Source organism: Solea senegalensis, linkage group LG1 (assembly GCF_019176455.1).
Source record: "Solea senegalensis isolate Sse05_10M linkage group LG1, IFAPA_SoseM_1, whole genome shotgun sequence".
NCBI classification, from domain to species: Eukaryota; Metazoa; Chordata; class Actinopteri; order Pleuronectiformes; family Soleidae; genus Solea; species Solea senegalensis.
Window position 1 is genome coordinate 25,743,732 of NC_058021.1, and position 20,509 is coordinate 25,764,240.

Below are 20,509 nucleotides of genomic sequence, written 5' to 3' on the forward strand. Positions count from 1 at the left end.
ACCCTATTAGTGGCCGTGATCAAGCTGCTGGTGAAGCACTTTCACTGACTGCATTAACAGGCTGTAAAAATAGGATGGATGGTTGTTCAGGCTGTCTCTTTCGCTTGCTTACAGCATGGCACCATTTATGGAGACAGATCACGGGGTGCCACAGACGACGTCAGGTTCCAAGCTTTCGGAGAGATACCGAAGCCCTTCTCCTGGGGGCTTGATTAATAATCATCAGAGACAACATCCTGCTTGTTTGCTTGGCACCCGTACTGGATACCAGGTGTGCTCTATGCCACACCAAGCACTGGATTTCCAGTTAGACAGCTCACTTCCCTTGTCAGAAAGAGTATTCTTCTAATTAGAGAGGCTCCTCTCGCTGTCTTCTATTAGAGGAGTGTTGAAAATGCATTGTCGAAAAGGCTTTTCACAACAGAATAAGGCCTCCCATAGCTAGCAGCATAATTACCCAGCAATGTAATTACATGCTGAAGCACCACAGGGATTTCCTCTTAGATTCATGGTGTAAATTGGAGTCTTCGTCACCTCTTATCTGCAGCTGATTTCTTTTGTGATTCCTGATAATTTGGTTAGTTATTTTGTCACTGCAATTCTTTATCTATTAACCAAGGAAAAACATAGCTGGAGTGGAGTCGTGTGTATCTGTAGGAGTAAAAAGAATCCGATTCATGTGTGTGTGTCCTTGAAGACTAAACACGGCTTGCGGTGTGTTAAAACTCAATGTGTCCATTTCTTACCTGGACAAGGGGTGATGTTACACTCCTGATATTCCTGTGCCGGCCCCAGGCAGGTCTGACCACCATACTTTGGCTCCGGGTTACTGCAAGTCCTCTTCCGGCTGCGGATCCCACGGCTGCAGTCTCGGCTGCACTGGGACCAGGAACTCCAGGATGACCAGCCACCGTTCACTGTATGTCCTGAGATCCTCCCAAGACGGAGCACCTCGCCTATTAGGTACATGGAAAAACAGACGAGACAAAAAAATAAAAATAAGACTCCTCTTTCACTGCACTTCTACAGTAAATCATATGTTTTGCAAATAATTTAAATGCTATTTTCACTAAACCGTCAGTGAGAATATGGATGATACTTATCCTCCTGATGTGCCTGACTTCAATAAAGCATGTGCATTTGTTTTGAAAAGCGAGAGGAGGCCAGAGAGTTAATAACAGCTCTTGATGGAAGTGAATGCCTTCACTGCTGCAGCTGGGAGATGACTCTGAAAGCTTCAGCTTGATTTGAACAGTTTCTGCACTTAATAAATAAATACAAATTGAGACAGACAGACATGCAGGCAGGCAGGCAGACAGACAGGTAGATGTAATTCATCATGTAATTCTTCACAGGCCCTTTTTGTCATTTTCTAAAAATGGATTCAGTTAGAGTTGAGTGTGCCCCGTCAATACACGGACATGCTCGCTCATCAAACAACATCCGATGACTAATCTGCGTACTCTCATCTGGAATGAGTGGAATCGTGGATTCCTAATGAAATATGAAACTGTAATTTCTATTAAACTCTAATTACCACATGCATTAATCAGTGCCGTGAAAAGAGATAGACAGAGAAAGCCTCTGGCTTCTTTGAATGAAAAGAGTTTTTTCAGAGCGTAATAATCAAATCCAGTGAAATAACAGTCACTGTCCAAGCGCTTCGCCGGGGCTTCACTCATTCAGCAAATCAAGCTATTATCTACTTTTTTTCCATTTAACACTCAGGTCTTTTGTGTCTTTTGTGCCGTTTTTTGACGTCATTTCAAACACAAACTCAGTTTGCTGTTTGCCTTGGAAGAAGAGACCATTACTTTTGTGTTGATGAGACACCAGGGGCACATATGGACTCCTGAACCACTTAACCACAACACAGTGACCTTCCTTGATTTTTATATATCTATATTTCTTTAACAGGGCTGCAAATAACTGTCAGGTACCGTGAAGTTGCCTGAATTGTTGCGATATACATTCAAATTTATTTGGTGTTTTATTTTGTGAACACTTATGTTGTATTGTTTCAAATCTCCTCTTCAGTCAAGTTTCCCACTCCAATGTGCCGTACCAGTTTCTCAGCATCTTCTATATTCAAGCTCTGTCTCCCCTCCCTTTAGTGCCAGATCTTTATCCCAGTGTGAGAGTTCCAGCATCTTCTATTGTTATCCCAGCGAGTTTGTTGTGACCCCTGCTTGTTTTGCCTGCGTGACTGATTACCCGTGTGCCGACTACAGCTTGATAAAGGGTTGAACTTTTACTCTTGTCTCTGAGTCTGCTTTGTGGGTCCATCTTCTGTCTATACGAATGATTATCGTCATAAACAATTCATAGTCAACAATCGTGTACTTGTTTGGTCAGACGACTGTTTCCCAAACCTCAAAATGAAGACTATTACTTTGTCCACAATCCAACATAAATCAATTCTCGTACTTCTTTGTTATATGGAGCAAGGGAATCAGAAAAACCCTTTTCATTATTATAAAAACCCTCAAACCAATGATCAAATCAATTAAAGTGGTTCATTTTGGGAAGCATTTTTGCTTCACAACCACCTTCACCTGTGGAACGGACAGGCCTGTAAAAACACCATTCAATCATATTGAATGGCCGGGTCAAATTAATTGGATTTAACAAGCTATTGCTAGCTTGTTAAATCCAACGAGACAGTTGCAGCAACGTTATGAATGAAAATCGGCCAACAACAGGTGTCGTTCGCGAACGAAAGATGGTTTTTGCGAAAGCTACTGCCAAGAAAAAGGCTGATGCAGAGCGATCCAAGACCAGAGTGAACATCGGTGCCGTGACAAGTGAAAGCCCAGAAAGGGCTACAAAGTGATGCCATGGTGGCTCGCCATCTACTGGACTGTTAACTTTGTGAACTCTTTAGAGTATTTGTTGTTTTTCATCATCACGTTGTCAATTATCCAGACAACTTTTGGAAAATCTGAAGAAAGGAGCTTAGACTTCAATATGTAGCCTGCTCGAACAGTTTTTCAGGATCTCCAACCCTACCTTTAAAGGGTAATTTAGCGATCGATTCATCTTCACAAAAGCTGCAGCTACTGTGCAACAAATATACATAGGGGTTTCATGTATCAAGGTTCAAGTTTCAATGAGTTCATGAAATTTTTATTGAGTTATTGAGGAATCTTATGTCGACGGGCATTTTGTGATCTCGCTGCACTAAATAAATCTTCTTACTTTCTTTCTCATCCATTTTGCTCACTGCCACTCTGTATGCTCCTCTCTTTCTATCGTTCACATTAACATTCATTTCTTTTTTTCCTCCTCATTCTGTCTCTCTGTCCTCCAACCTGGCCTTGCTGTTTTGTCAGTGTGCTCCTTTCACTGACAGTTATTGTGGCACGGCTGCTTTGTATTCTTTGGGTGAGGACAGTGTGTTTACCTGACACAAATCCTCGACCTGTTCATAACTACGGCCGACCTTGGCAGCGCACAGGCCGACTCACCGAGGCATCAAGCCGGCCTGAGAGCTGACAGGCCCCCACTCTTTATTGATTCTGAGTAGTCAGTGGCACGGACTGCCCCACCCGAGAGTGTGACCCATACTCTTTATCAATCCTCGTGTAGCCCAGGAGACTGCTCCCAAGGCAGTGAAATATTTCATAATCATGCTCCTCTTAAATGCACACACATTATAAGAACCCTACACGCTCCACTGTCACTAAATGCATGTGCAAATGCATCTGCACTTTATTATGCTAATCTGCACAATACACACACACAGTGTTTGGCTCACTGACACTGTTTTAATACACTGTTTGGGTTGTTACTGCTACTTCGCAGGTGCTGCCATCCCATCACCAGTACAACAGCGTGGTACCTTCGCTCTCCAATAGGCAGCGACTAGATCTATTGATCTGCACAAGACTTGCAACACAGGCAGGGAGAATTAATCCCAACTCTCCTGACAAGCTGGGCCGAGCCCAAACTAAGAAAGACACAGTGCGACATCCAGTAGTCCCCACTGCAAAGAAAGTAGGACAAGAAAAAAGTCCCCTTCTCCCTCCCTCTGCTCAAACTCAAAGGCAAAGGACCCAGTAAACAAACGTGTGTGTGTGTGTGTGTGTGAGAGAGTGAACCCAGGCATTCGCATGAATCAGAACAAGGGGAACCAGACACGCAATGCTGTGCAATCTAACATGCTGCATGGGAACTAAAAAGTGAAAGAAGTGAGACGAGACGAAGATAGAGACGGAGGAATAAGGGAGAGACGGTGACGAGATGATCTCCACAAACCGATAACTCTTGCTTTAAGACGTACAGCTGTGAGAGATGATCCTGGCGCATATTTGTGTTTTAAAATGGCTGATTTCTCCTGCTGCTCCCTTTACTGTCACTATATGTGTGTGATGATAAACAGACGGCGCCCAGTTACTGGTTCATTTGGAGGAATCACTGGGTCTGGAATCGACTGATGGGGACAGCAACCTGTGTCTCCTCCTCTCCTCATAAGGAGTTCCAGTTAGAAGAAGTTACAACTAATGTAGGAGTAGACACATTAGAGAAATTATACTGATTGCCATTAACAAAGAAAAAGGAGATAAAAGAGTGCATGTAAAGCTGAATGAAACAGTTTTTTCTTTAACAAGCCAGGTCCTCAGAGTGGAGTTAAGCTGAGTGAACACGCTGGTTTTCATGCTTCACTCCAACACCTCCTCGACAAAGCTGACATGAGTGCAGAGGAGCTGAGGATACAGAGAGGTGGAAAAATCGCTAACCTTCAGCTGTGGAGGGAGATGCACTGTCATGTGTGAACAAAGATTTATTGACACAGCGTTAACGTTAGACTTGAGACACTGAGAGAAAATAATGGAAGTGCTTCTTCTGTCTTAGATCCTTCACTGCACATTCACTCCCCATTATTTCGTCGTCCTCCCTCCTCCTCATGCTTCCCTGTGGTGGACTCTTCTTTGAATATAAGTGCGGTCAAACACACATGTCCATATTTGTATCTTTGAAAAAAAATGAAATAAAAATGTGTGGCTGTTGTAGCTCACTGTTGCCATGCCTTTTAAAAATGGAGGGGTTATCTCCGAGCTGTCCTGAATTCTACTACGCAGGAGTCGACCCAGAAACACTCCGTCGGGATGTTCTCTGGAGGAGCCAAATAAAAAGTTTGGAAGGCTGCAATTAAAACCTCCGTCTCTGAGGAAAACAGCGATTAACACGTGCAAGTAATGAACCCAGAACATACATGCAAATCAATTACACTTTCATCAATTTGATAACCATCCTCTGCTGGGACATTTTAAGAACTCATTTTGCATGACTTGACAAAAATTAATTATTGAGTAAGTGCGACTTCAAAATACACGTTAACATGCTACCTCCAGCTATATTTATATGTAATTTCAGTGATGGTTTACTGATTAAGCAGTAAGAGTGGTTCCTCATGGGTTAAACTCCAATTCAGTTGAATTTCTTCTCCATTAATTTTAAATCCCTACTGCTTTAATCACCACTAGTCTTTGAGTTTTATGTTTAGACAAGATAAAACATTTAGTAAGATATGATTATTTTTTTTTTGCTTCTAGCTGATAATTAGCTCTTGGAGATGATATTAGCCCAAACTGCAAAAAAACCCACACCTTTTGACAAGAGAGTCACAGCATCTGTGTTTACTGTGATGGACGGCCTTAATGGATACTCAAGTGTCTGTGAGTTGATTTTTATTCTGTGGTGAAAATGAACCGAAACTAGCAGCTGTTGGAAGAATTTAAATTACCCGGAGTTTGACATTAATGGGTTTAAACACACAGAGCACTCATGCTTAAGGCAATAATCTCTCCAAGTACGTTTATTATTCCAAATACAGAATTTCTGAGAATGAATTGACTGATGCTGAGCTTGACCTTGGTACACTTCCAGCCTCTTATTCCTGCTGGATTTTTAAAATGGTGACCATCATAGAAAAAACAGCTGTCAATAGAATTTAAGATGTTTTTTTCCCTCTCAATCACAATCTCAGGTAACAAACAGGATTATTTTTTCCCCCCCCCCACCTACAAAAACGTGCTTCCATCAAATATACACCACTTTCCCTCGCAGCACAGCTCTCAACTCAGAGGCAGCGTTCACTCTCCAAAAAAACCCCAAAACACCTCGGAGCAAATTTAATCAATATCAGAGAAGACATCAAGAGTTAAGTTCACTAAATCCCAACGACCGGAAACTTTCCTTGGCTCGCTAATCTTTATTGTTAAAATGAGGTCCCATCAGAACCCTCTGTTATAAACATTTTTGGAGCTCGGTGGGATGATTTTTTGCCGACACGCCAAGATAAAAAGGGGATTTTTAACTGCCAGACAGTGTTGTTTTTTTAATCGCCTATGCTGTCTTGCAAATGTGTTGACACAATGTTCCTAAAATCTGTGCCATTCTATTTTTGCAACACTGTGTGCAGGGGCAGACAGTGAGACAGTCGTACCCTACAAATGTGGTTTCAAGGTTAATTGCAACAAGGTTTTGAACTCTGTCTCACAGTAATCTCAGAGAGGACATAGGTTGTGGCAGCGAGGGACGTGGTCATCAACAACTCGGTGAAAGCTACAGCTCTATTACGGGACGTTATAGACAAAAATAGACACCGTGAGAAGTACTGAACATGTATGATCTGTGTTTTCAATTCCCTCTCCTTTATCATAGTATGATATGCTGCATAATTGCATATAAAAGGTGCAGAAGATAGCAGTCATTTATAGGTCTGACTTGTGATTACACAACCTGTCACCACCACCTCATATGATACTCCCACTTTTGGTAGATTTAACTGACATCCACCATTTTCCACCTGCTACCTTTACTCCACTTCATCACCGGCCTCCTAACTCGGAGGGAATTGCATCTTGTCTTCTGATTTCAGGAGAGTTTTTTTTCAGAAGATGCTTTTTTTTCAATTTCAAAAAATAGTTAGGAAATGGACTCTTATGCACATTTCCAATTGATTTATTCTTATTGAAATACATTATGTGTGCTCATGCAAGAAAGTACCTCCGGAAATGTCAGTGTCTTAAATTGTGACATTGTCTGGACCGGCACTGCTAAGGAGACAGGTTGTATGGGGCACATATGGTAACCAGTTTCAATCCAATGGCGTGTTTCCACTAGTTCGACTCCACTCTATTATGCTTTTCCATTAGAGATAGCACCTGGTACTTTTTTAGTACCTGCTCAGGCGAGGCTCCAAGCGAGTTGAGACGATACCGATTGGTCAGAGTGCCGTCACAGGATGAGTTAGAAGAATCAGACTAAACAATGCCTAACTGTAGATCAGTTAAAAAGACTTAACAAGCCTGAAAACGTGCATTCATCTCCAATGTTTAGCAAGGAAATGTCTAAAATCTCATCATTTAACAGGGGAGTGTGGTGTATTTGGCGACAGCACTGCTGAAAGCCTGATTCTAATGATTCTGTACACCGAAAACAACTGCTTTACAAGTCACTACAGTCACTAGTTTGTGTGTGTCGCGTATAAAACAAAGTCACGGCAGTCTCATGCAGCCGCGCAGCACTCCGCCTCTGAACACTGATACAAAGCCTTGTCACCTTGACTTTGAATGTTCTCCTGGTACTCCTGCTTCCCTTCACTGTCCAAAAACATGTGCTGACTAGATCTAGGTCTCACAAGCAAAATAGATTCTAATCTCAAAGTTTTTCCCACAAAAAAGAAGCTATGTTTGTATTCACTCGTTAGCTCCGCCGCTGCATAAACAGTGTAGCTTCAAAAAAAAAAAAGAGAGGCAGAAAAACAATAAGAGTGCTAGGACGGCTGTCATCTGTCAGAAGCATCCCTCTGCACTGTCCTATGTTTACTGTGTCTGCCTGTGACACCTGTGTAGAAGAAACTAATCTGTAGCCCAAGAGAAAGCCCTCGCCTTGATAACACATCAGCTGAAGTGAAACACATCAGGCTGCTGACACGCCACCCGCTCTCCCTGGGTAAAAAAAAAAAATAAAAAAAATGAAGCCATCACTCACCGACACAAACCAGGAAAATTACATACTCACAACTTTCTGCAGAAATGTCTTTCATCTCTCCAGTGCTTTCTCTTTCTCTCGTTCTGACTTTGTGAGAAAGCAAATTGAAAAAAACGGGAGAAAAAAACCCCTCTGTGAGCTCAAAATGAGTACTGCTGTATCATAAAAACTCAGTGTGGCTGAGTTTTACACTCTTTCTGCATGGAGTATGTTCTCCCTGTGTGTGTGTGTGTGTGGGAATTTTCTCTAGGTTCTCTGGTCTCGCCCCACAGTCCAAAGACAGGTACATTTGGGGATTATAAATTGAGTGTGAGAGTGAATGGTTGTTTGTCTCTATGTGGCCCTGTGATGGACTGGCGATCTGTCCAGGGTGTACCCCGCCTTTTCACCCAATGTCAGCTGGCATTGGCACAGCGACTCCCATGAGGATAAAGCGGTAGAAGATGGATGGATGGATGAATTTTGAACTTGTTCCAATTAAGTAGCATTATGTTGATTGAATGAGACAGCGATATCTGTTCCACTGACATGTGGCTTTGCAGAATATATGAATGACACAATGCTGATAAACAGGCAACAAGTCTGAAGCCTGAAGAATATTCAGAGTGGAGCAGGTCAATTAATATTTGGTTCCCTAAAACCACTTGTCCAAACAAGAGCTTAATCATGGTGTCGTGGTTTCTGAGAAGGACAGTTACACTGACTGATCTCACCTTCCAGCCCCAATTCTCTGCCTGACAATTCTCAATATGCCTTGGATAATCTGATTAAATTACAATATTATAGGTGGAATATTACAAAATAAAGTAGATCTTTCTGCTTCATATTCACAACAGTAATACATATATATGTATAACAAAATATGCACTTCTTACTCCACTGTATTTATTGGGCAGTTTTAGATGCTGTTTTATTCAAAGGTTAACATTTTATATGCAGAGTAATTTATGATGCGATAATGTAGATTGCAGTGCTACGTGTGTGTAAAACTGGTTCCCACTCAACCAACTTTCCCACCGTCATAGGGGACTGAATGGTCTGAACTATGAGAAGCATATTTTCCATTAAAGTATCATCGTATTATTATAATCATCAATAATATTTTTTATTTTATGACGTGAAATTGAGTATTTTTATATTGCAGTACTACAATTTTTAGCATCTAGTGAAGCTTTGAACCGAAAGGCGCAGAAAAATTGAATATTCACTTTATCATGGCCCTCTGCAGATGCTTTTCCATCCAACTCATAATTGTTATCAGTGTAATTAAAGTCGCATTGTATTCGCTTGTTCGCTCCATAGCAGCGTGAGCTGTGGAGTTTGTGGATTATTGGATGTCGGGAGACCAGACGTTTGTTGCCTGTGTTTGTCCTTCAGGCAGCACTTTTGCTGGAACCTTGAGATGCAACAAAAGTACTCTGGCCCTGCATATAAGCTTAAAGTGGGGGACAAAAGCATCCTGTTTGCAGTGAATGCCACAAAATACTGCACATGATGGAATATGGTGTGCAAGATGTGCACTGATATGAATCTATAGCTTATTTTGTGAAGGTATAAAGCATATTTCCCCCGCCCAGAGGTGGATAAATGTCTTATACTTGCATATACGCACCATTACACAACTCTAAGTACATAAAGCAGACCTGTCAGGCTGCGGTTTTATTTCCACACTAAGAAGGTGTGAATGGGGCTGCGGTAAAACTGATACTTGATACATTCAATGTATTCGTTTTGGCATTTCCAAAACATCCCAAATTGCAAAGGTGTAAAAAAATGGAATTAAAAGTTGAACAAAAGCTGGGAAAAGTGAACTTCAAGTGTGGAACGTATCATTCTCAAACTGACTTCACCCTAGTTTGTGGATGCTTAAGTGTGGATTACCATGAAGATAAACAAAAGGTTTTGGACGCCAGTTGTGAATGAGGATTATCATGATTACTATTATTATTAAATCTTCTGCACTGAAACTACAAAAGACTTTCGACTTTATCATGGACATCACGTATCCATTAAGTGCATGTTTAAAGGTCCGAATAGGAACGTTGCTTGACCATAAATTACCAATCAACCACCATTTCGTGGAGCGAACCTTGCCTTAATATAGGGACATATTCATCTGCAGCTACAGAGAAAGACAAAATGTAAAAGAGCAGCGCGGGCGATGAGGAATATGCAAACATCAATTGTCTTGTGTAAACCACCTTGTAATATTCATTTTGAGCTAATGCATAAATATTATATGAAGACATACAATAGCACTGAATGAAAGTAATGGGTTGGAAAAGGAAAGGCTATGTTTTATAAATTGCACTTTGGTTTATGGACGTTTAAAAATACATGGCTGTAGAGGCAATTATGCAAATGATCAAATGTTTGGGTTTTTTTCCATTCAGACGTGTGAATTATGATTAAAATAAAAAGGGAAAAAAATGGCAACAGCAGCAGCAAGACTAATCACTGGCTGTCCATGACAAGAGGGGATTTTAAATAACTCCAGATCCTAAGAAATTAACTTATCACAATCATGAAGCCATGATCACTGAAACGAAACAAGTCCGTATGTTATAGAGAATTAAAGCTCATTGTGAATGCTTGGTTAAACCATACACTCATAATTGATCTCCCATAATAAAGACAGAGATCTTAAAATAAGAGACACTGAAACACAAAGTAAGAGGGGATCTGGGGAAGATTAGTAACATCTCAAATATCTGTTTAATCTCGCCATTGGTGGGGGGATTCATTCTGTGCATCGCAGATTAGACATCCAGGTGTGTTTCATTCGCCGAACCTGAATGCCATCCACATCATCAAATGTCAGCTCTATCTGATCGCTCACAAACACAGTGACATTCTGCCTGAGGAAGATCTGAGGCGTCACAGCAGGAGGGGCTTTTTATCGAGTAGCGGGAAAGCGACATCAGTGGGACGTCGAGACAGCAAAAGAATCGTTTACAGTTCATGCGTTGGTTTTGAATGAGAAAACGAATAAACAAACAAACAAACAAAAAAGACAGTATACAGTATACACCAGGGAGCCAGCGCCTCGCTATCCATTTTAATGGTTCCTTACTGCCCCATCAAATAAAATGTTGATTATTATTCTGTTTATAATTAGATTTGTTATTATTATTTTTATCAAGTGGTTGTTATCTATTTATATTCCCATTGTACTCCTCTTATTAGTGTCATTATGATTATTTCCTCTGTTATATCAATTACGAAGCATGTATATGAACTCTAAACAACAGGAATATCATTACCTTTACTTTACTAGGCAGTAAAAAAAACATTTTTTTTGCTTTAGTGCACAGATGAATGGTTAGAAATTTGACATTGACACTTTAATTAAGTGTCATGATTCATTACAAATAGCAGCTTTTAAGAAATGGTTAGAAATTTGACATTGAATCAAGCCAAACAAGGAGAAAGTTTAAGGATGCTGTAAATAACATTGACATTGAGGCATTGATCTTAACTTGAGAGAGGAGGGAAAATAAGCTAAATCCCTTTGAAAATGAGTTTGTGGTGGTTCTCTGCACGTATAATCAACTTCTGTTGCAGAAGAGCTAGTGCCGGCCACAAAAGACCCCTTAAAAGATCTCGAAAGGAGGGTTTTGCGTTGCTGCTTCGCCGCAGAACCGAGTGCACTGATCTCTACCCCATTGCCTCTCTCTCTGACACACACACTGACAACAGACTCATCTGTCATAATAAACTGTCCATCACTGACGGAATGTTCCTAGAAATCCATAAATCCATTTTCCCACTCATCAGCAGGCGGGCAGAACACAGCCTAACACCTGACGGTGGTTTCTGCTTATATATTAAAGATTACATATTAAACAAACAGACAGTCACAACTGTCTCACACACAACAAATAACAGAGCATCTGAAAAAACTAGGTACAATATATCAGGACTAAAGCTTAGAAATGGGTCTGATCCAACTCTCTAACTGACTACTTTTCATCTGGCCAAACATTTATGGTGGCTGCCACGGTACCATTACTGAACGCAGCCAAGCTCTCTATCCTGCTCTAACCCAGGGTTTCTCAATCCTGGTCCTGGGGACCGACTGCCCTGCACGTTTTGGATGTTTCCCTGCTCACAACACACAATTCAAATGGTAACGATCCAAAACAAGGTAAGGAAAACTGCCTTTTGTCTTAAAAAACGAACCAAAACACATTAAAAAAGCTGGCAAACGCAGCCCTCCACATGGTACCCAAACACACACAAACTCTCAAACAGGCAGGTGTGACAAGAAAGTGGATCACTAGAGTCAGTTCTCCCCCTTTTTCTACTGTTATGACATAAAAGTCCTCTGAGATGTGAATCATATTGAGGTGTGGAGTTGAACAATCACCCTGGGACGAAGGGGAGAGTAGAACACAGAAGCCACAAACACCTAAGCGGCTTTTATTCAAACTGTTCATCACAGCTGGGGTGAAACGGCCTTAAAAAAAATAAAATATATATATATATATATATATATATATATAAAATATTTTTTTTCATTAAAACTATGAAAAATAAATTTTGATACGGTATAAAATAATTTGTTACGTGCTTTGATGGAATGTAAGACAGCAACATTCATTGCCTGCAGTGATGTTAGATAATTATTTTACTGGTTAGAATGCCAACATAAGTGTGCACAAGCATCACGACTGATCACTGCTTTGGTACCGAGCGCATAATGAAGTCTGTCTCTATTAAAAGGTAAATTATGACTCAGAAATATTAAAGGAAATAATCTAAATTTAACCTGCAGCAGTGCGGGTGCACAATTTGCACCTCAGTGAGCTTCGTTAACAGTGTTTCTCATTTGCTACCGATTGCAAATATAAGGAAACGACACCCATGTTTGCATGCTGTTTGTTGAATGGATTTGAAGCGCGTACTGCGTTATTCACACATCATCATCTGTCTGCTGTGGACTATAGGCCGCATACATTCTGCGGCACAGATGAACGTGTTGGTGAAAATGCTTCACTTTTCAATTGTCAAACACCAAAACTAATCCAATTTCACGTGCGTGGCGAAAACCTCTAATGAAACACACTGTCTGTTACTTCCTCTCACTAATTAAATATTCGACACACCCACCAAGTCCTTCTTTGCTAATGATGAGGATGTTTAACTGTCACACAACGCTTTGTGTCCATGGGCTGGTTTTCTCGGTGGCTGCCAGCACTCGTTGTTTTTGTTTTTTTTAAACCCTCCAGGAACGTTTAAGCATTAGTTTCAAAGTATAAAGAGAACAGCGTCTTCCAGCGACAGCACTGAAGGAAAAGCCCGAGATGAATAATCAGAAATGAGGAAAAAAATTGAGAGATCAGAGGAGAGAAAACCCCACTGTTAGCGCACACTAAGGCTAACCTCTGTGATTACTGCACCATGTGGCAGCGACACACCGCCCAGAGCCACAGATGAAATTAAAGTGATGGGAGGTCGCTGCAGCTCATCTTTAAAGATGTACATAAAAAAAGAAAATGCTTCTCTTTCTGAGGCAAAAGGGCTTTACCATACAGACACATTAACTGATGCTTTTGAATCTGGTTGGCTGTGATGTGGCACCATATAGTCTGTCTCCCCTCTAATATGGATCCACTTGACAACATAAACAACCTCTCAATTAGTGGCTTGTTTGTACAGACGTTTACACTGTTTAATCCTCCAGGGGTGTGGCTCACCCAGACTATGTGGTCCACCAAATCAGGCAAAAGGGGAAAGCTGGGATGATGACTTAAGAGTTTGTGTTTGTACTACTGTGCAAGAGTGCAACTGAACTTCTGTGTGTGTCTGAGTGAGAGAGATAGCATGGAGGAGTTAAAATTAGTTGTCAATAGATGATTGGCTTGGTGGATTGGAGGTTTGTTGACACGTCTGAAACTTTCATCTACTGATTACATCAAGTGGGGAGGGACCATCGACAAGAGAGCTGGTTAGGATATTGCTTCTGTAACTTTTGCAGCACAGCGAGAAGAAAAGTTTTAGAAAGCAAACAAAAAAAAAAGACTAAATGTAATGAACAACACAACAGACACGCAGAAAGAAGGAATGGCTTAAGGCGAGAGGGCCAGTAACTAGCCTGCAGAGACACAGAGAGCCAGTTGGAGTGAGATAACAGAAACAACCAGAGGATGAGATAGCTCGAAAGAGACCATCTGTCTCTTCCACTCACTCACCGTCAGTGGAGCAGCCGGTGGATCCATCACTGGAGCAGTAGCGCATCTCGATCCTCTGTCTGCCCACTTCGAGGAGGCTGGGGTCTGGGATGCGAGCTTTGCACGTGTAGCGGAAACGCTGCTCGTAGTGACCGCCATTGTCAGAAATGTTGACGGGCGTCCATGGAGTCCAAGGTGTGGTCTTCTTCAGGTCAGGACAGGGCAGGGTGTTGCACGACTGGTATTCCTGCAGGCGGAGAGACGGAAACATTTCACGACGTTCATATTTCACGACGTTATTGTAGAGCTTATGGTCTGTTTCACTTACAAGTGGGCAAAAAAAATCTGTGTGGATTTGTAAATTAGCGTGGGAAGAGATAATCACAAATCATTAAAGCAATAATTAAGCAAGCTAATCAAGCTAAGACGGACATTTCTGGTGTATTTCCCAAGAATAATAATGGACAGGACAATGGCTTTTGGAATTCTAAGCTGTGACAAATATGAAATGAAACAACGTTTTTTTACGAGGAAATAAAAAGCCCTTTTAAAGCTTTCATCCTTTCAACCGATCATCCTTGAAACCCTCTTTATTCCAGTTCTGGGTGGTTTTATGTATGTGGATGGATCCAGTGCATTTTCCCTCTCCAAAAACGTGGATGGAAAATCCAACCAAGCCCAGTTTCCCTGTCCCGCACGTAACTTTCCATTCTGCCAACACACACTGACCATCTTCTTTTAGGCCACTTGGCATTGGAGGTAAACGAGCTGGGCAGAAAAGGTCATTGGTCAAGTTAATTTTTATTATCAAGGCAGACATAGAAGGAAAGAGAGGGTGATAGTGAGGATATTTGAGGATGTGGAGAGAAAAGAAAAATAATGCAATAAGACTTTGAGAGCTGGGTAAAGAGGAAAAACGCATCACTGAAGCTCTAACAATATGATTTGTTATTTTCATTCAGCATATATATATACTTTCCCTCAACTTCCTGCCACTAATCTGGATTACTGGTCAAAACATATACAATGCATCTTGTGTGGTGCTGTGTTTGATGATACGATTCAAGAAGATATAGGGTGGGTAATAGGTGGTCCAGGCCCCTTTTATGTCGAGATAAATAAATAAGGAGGTGCAGGCAGTGATATGTCTGGAGAAGACGACAGCAGAGAAAAGGCGGCGAGATGACTGCCATTTTCCTCACCACTAGTTTATTTATGCTGAATAGGCCTTGAGTGACTGCCAGACCTTGACAAAATAAGATAAGAGTTCTTTTCTGCACATCCGTCAGCCTGTCACACAGGACGGGCTGGCAGGTCAGCTGAGGAGAGCACTATACATCAAACAGTATGCAGGTCTCTCATGGTCTCTCTCCCCATTCATCTATTTACCTTTTCTTTTTATATTTCTCTTTTTTTACACAATGTTCATAACTTGCTTTGTGTCAGCTCTCTTTCTCCCCTTTCTTGTTTCCTTTTTCTCTGTGTATCAGCGTTTCATCTCTCTCTGTCGCTCCCCATACACCTTCCTTTCTATCTGTCTCCTCCTGTCCCTTGCTCTTCCTGGCTCTCTTCCCCGGGCTAGTGAGGTTAAAAACACAGGGAGGATTTAGATTCTGTTAAGGCTCCGTGATGAATGAGGGTGTCACCACCGCCGCACTTCCTGCCTCTCTCCATCTCGCTCTGTAATCATCTCCAGACATTAATATTTAACATGATCACGCATCACGGTCCATCCACCAATCTGTGATTATAAACCAATAAAAAATGGAAGAAGGTAGAAAAAAAGTCCTTAGTGTGACGGTTAAAGTGAAAGAAGGAAAAAAAACCATGACATGAATTGGGGAAAAAATGCAAATGATCTGTGGGTGTTTGTTGTGTTGAGTTGTTGATGGTGGCCAAACACAATAAATATTTAATGAGGCTTGTCTAGTAAGCATTTTTCCCTGTGCTTCCCTATGGATTAGTGTCGATGCAGAGGGTTAAGGAGATAATTACTGTGTTTTAAGCTAAACCTCATTCAAGGTCTCTAAAGGCATCCACATCAACTACAGCTTAAGTATATGTGGCAAGGTGGTCAGCATTTGTGAAATAAAGGCCCTTTTTTCAAAGCTCCATCATGTGGTGGCGAGTGGACATTATTGAATTTATAAGCTTAAGACTAGGGATGTATATGATATTGGACTTTTTGCTGATATCCAATATGTCGGGATCGCTTGGACAAGGTGCCAATCTCAGCTGACATAGAGCGAAAAGTGGGGTAACCATCACAGGGCCACATACAAACAACTATTCACTCTGACACTCACACTTATGTCCAATTTACCTAACCCCCATATTGCATGTTTTATGTGGGAGGGAACCGGAGAACCCGGAGAAAACCCACACACACACACGGGGACCCTTGTTCCAACCAGGTTGCGAACCCGGGCCTTCTTGCTGGCAAAAGGCAAAAGTGCTAACCACTACACCAACCGTGTGGCCCAATCTTGATTAAAACAATCTTCGTCAGGTTTTCAACAACACACTGTCTAAGATTAGATTCAATTGCATGACTGACAGACAGATAAGTAAAAGTAAATAATGGATGTTTACCAAATTACACAGGTCCAGGTAAGGTTTTCTAACTTTAACAAGGTCTACCAATCATTATCCTGATAGATATCGCCTGTCGCACCAGTGAGTCCATAATGTCAAAAAAGGTCAACTATTATATCTGGTAACAATTCTAAAAAAAGGTGAACAATGCATTGTCGTGGACAGCAATTAAATGAGCCAACATAATGTGGATTCAAGGTCTGGCATAACAACAAAAAACAGAAGCGTTCCCTCCTGCTTTAACGGTGCCCATTTTTTCCAAACATGTTTTGAATAATGCATCACAAATTGAGCCAAGGATGTGAAATAAACACCAGTCCATCTTGTCCCCTTTAAAACCCATTAGCCCAGCATACACACACTCCCACAAGTAAATTAAGGGACTCCGTTGAAATGACATTCAGTGAGTCCGCGCAGCAAGTAGGTCGTTTTAGGCATCAAATTAAAAATTGAGTCTCTGTTGAAACCTACACAAAGTGAACAACTTACAAGTTTAATCTCATTCTTTTCAGTTGATATGGCGAGTTAATCAAACTAAACAAGAAAATGTAAACAACAACAACATGCAGTGAAATATTCCCATCACTCTTCACTCAGCCATGCTCACAATATCAGATAAATTAAGCAAAAAAAAAAAAAGAAAAAAGAAGTGAAAACACAGCAAAAAGTAGTCAAATGTGACAAGCGGCATGTGGAACGCAAAATTGGATTCAATTAGTTTGCTGATTTGGACTCATATCCACGCCTCCCCCTCCAGACTAGAGCAGTGGTATGTATTATGGACAAATGGAAGGCAGCGATGTTATGCTGTGCAACACCTTTAACAGGCAGCTGCTCGGAGTCTGGCAACAATGTTGTGTTTCTGGCTGCAGCTCAGGAGAACTGGGTGTAGGAAGACGCTCGATAGCATCTTTTCCGCCTCAAAGATACAAGCTGTCTGGTTGGTCAGTGCAGATGAAGCGGTCAGCTGCGCGTTTTTGCAAATGTTTATGTAAATGTGTCAACAGGAGTGGGAAAAAAAAAAAAGCTAAAATGTTTTGTCCTAAGCTGGTGCAGATTTTGTGGGTAACATGTCAATGCGTGTGCGTGTGAGCCTGCATGTTTATACGTTTATGCATGGCTGGATTCAAGCTGTTCCTTATCTCTTTCTCTGACCATCCACAGATGGACAGAGAATGCTGCTCATTTTTTTGAGGTGTTATATGCTGAGGCAATACAAGCTGAGAAGGGAGAAAGAAGACACACAGAGAGAGAGAGAGTCAGTATAGTGTCAGTTTATTGAGGTATAGTCTAGGTGGAGAGTCTCAGAATGCATGAATGTAAAATGTAGGGGATACTGTGTTTGTGTGTGTTTGTGTTAACGCAGGGAAGAAGTGAGAGGGCAATAAAAGTATCCATATGGGTTAGTGTATAGACTGCTGCCCACAGATGTGAACCTCAAGTGAGTAATTGTCTCCAGTCGCGACGTCTTTATCTTCTGTGGTCGAGTCTATGGAAATGGAGGCCTAATGTTCCTAAAGTCTCCATGACACAACAATTCAATTAGCAGCACCGACCAAAACACACTTAGTCAAACACTGACTCCTCACTCTGTGTCTGCCCAACAGCCAGACCATAATAAAGACTGCTTCCAGCCAGGAGAACAGGTTTCCTGTCTACACATCAGTTCTCTCTCTGTCTCTCACACACACACACACACACACACACACACGCACACACACACACACACACACGCACACGCGCTGCGCCGCACACGCTGCGCACGCGCTGCGCACACACACACACCACAATAACATACACAGAATAATCCAAAAATACACAGGTCTGTCCACACATCAGTCTGCCTGCACAAACACTGGCTGCTTAACTTTCATTTCGCAGCCCCGTATGCACGCCTGAACTCATCGCAGGTAAATAGAGCAGCTCTCAATATCATTAAGAAGCGCTGTGTATCATCAGCTCTCATGGCCTATATTTGACTTTTATTTCACTTGGAGAGACAGAGTCAAGATGTGCCTTTCAGCTGAAAAGAATGATCCCTTTTTTGATGACTGGATATGATAGATATTTGATGTTCTTTACTGTATAAAGCAAGAAATATCACAGTGAATGATATCTTATTCAAGACTTTTCATCTCTGAAGTATAATAAATATAATAAAAGGAATTAAAAAGAGCATCAAAGTGCCATATCCACTGGAGCTGAAGATCTTTTACTGCTAGTTTAGTTTAAATGTAGTCGAAATAAAGATGATATAGATACAGTATTTCCATACATGTTGATGCATTTGTGAGATTATTGGATGATTGTATAAGTATAAAGTCAGCCAGGGAACCGAGTACAAAAGACTGGTCTTTGGTTAACCCTGTGTTGTTATACAACATAATGCAGAATGCATTCAGAACTTGAGCAAATCATGGAGCAGAGGTTTGTAACGTTCATTATTTTCTATTCTTCAAGTTCAAGTCCGGAGAATCAGATAACAGCGAAAATACACAGGAACATTTTACAACTTAAATATTCACTGGTGCCTTGCTTTTGTAGATTCTACTGAATTTCTTTTCTTTCTTTTTTTATCTTAATCTGCTGGAGATAGAGTGAGATAGAGAAATAGAAAGAAAGATAGAAATAGAGAGAGGGATAGAGATGGAGAGAGATATAGATAGATATAGAGATGGAGATAGATAGAGATAAATTAAGAGATAGAGATAAAGAGAGAGATAGAGGTAGATAGATGCATATATTTAAATGTTAAATTATATTGTTTAGTTTTTTATTATCTTTTGGTGGGAAATAAATGCTTCAAAATTTGTGTAACCTCATAGGGGAAGAGCAGTGAAATAGACTGTGCTTATATTACAATACATATTACTGTACATCACTGCTGAGCCACCAGAGCCCCACTTATTTATTTCCAGTCCATATTTGGTCAGTTTCTCTGAGGGATGGATTCAAACCTGCACACATAATGAAAGGAGAGAGACTGAGAGGCACTGCATGGACCAGGGCTAAACTGATGAAGCTGCAGCCATGTGGCCTTTTCTATATCAGCAAAATGAGGCACCGGGCACCTCAGGACTAAATACTTCCCACATGATAAGACTGTTGCGGCTGGAGGCAATGACACAGAGGGCAACATCATAGCAGGCTTGATGCAAATAAAAGCACCTTGAGAGTCAGTTCGACTAATCATGCATGTAGCGACAGTGTTTTTCAGGGTAGCAGAGTTGCTTAGTGAGGAGAAACAATAGTGTTTGAACTAAAGTGTCCTTGACCCGTATCCCTATGAGCTTCACTTCAGCTCTTATGTCCCTGACTGTGTGTTGAGCTCCCTATGGAGGGGGAGCAGTGGAAGCTACTGCCTGAGGGTCTTATTTGACCAGAAAGACAATTTAATCTAGCCCAGAAGACATTCTGTGAATAAATACACACACAGAATTACATTAAATAATTTTCTGTTGCAGTTACAAAAAGCGTGCTTAGTTTGTGGGTTACTGTGATGAAAATGGGTAATTGTTAAAGCAGCTGGAAACAGGCATTTCTAAACTGAACCTGGAAGAACGAATGCACTTAAAGTGAACACTCTTCACTGGAGGTTGGTGTTATGCAGTGCAAGAACTAACGACATTGTGCAGAAAAGCTTGTGGCACCAACATCGGTCCCGCGTCCTGCACCAACCCCAAAGTCCGTATTCTTGTGAATCGTCTGTCTGTGATCTTCGCGAAACACCAGGCAGATGTTGG

General features: G+C 41.3%; 1 protein-coding gene across 4 annotated transcripts in view; it reads right to left on the reverse strand.

Moving 5' to 3' along the window:
- The window catches only part of sema5a (sema domain, seven thrombospondin repeats (type 1 and type 1-like), transmembrane domain (TM) and short cytoplasmic domain, (semaphorin) 5A), a 118,036-nt gene that overhangs the window by 13,260 nt on the left and 84,267 nt on the right, over positions 1–20,509 (reverse strand). For all 4 annotated transcript variants that reach the window (XM_044031845.1, XM_044031820.1, XM_044031828.1 and 1 more), the window contains exons 16-17: positions 14,193–14,418; positions 747–956 (exon numbers count right to left, since the gene is read on the reverse strand). In XM_044031845.1, the coding sequence (XP_043887780.1) occupies positions 747–956; positions 14,193–14,418 (436 nt within the window). The remainder of the gene's footprint in view (positions 1–746; positions 957–14,192; positions 14,419–20,509) is intronic.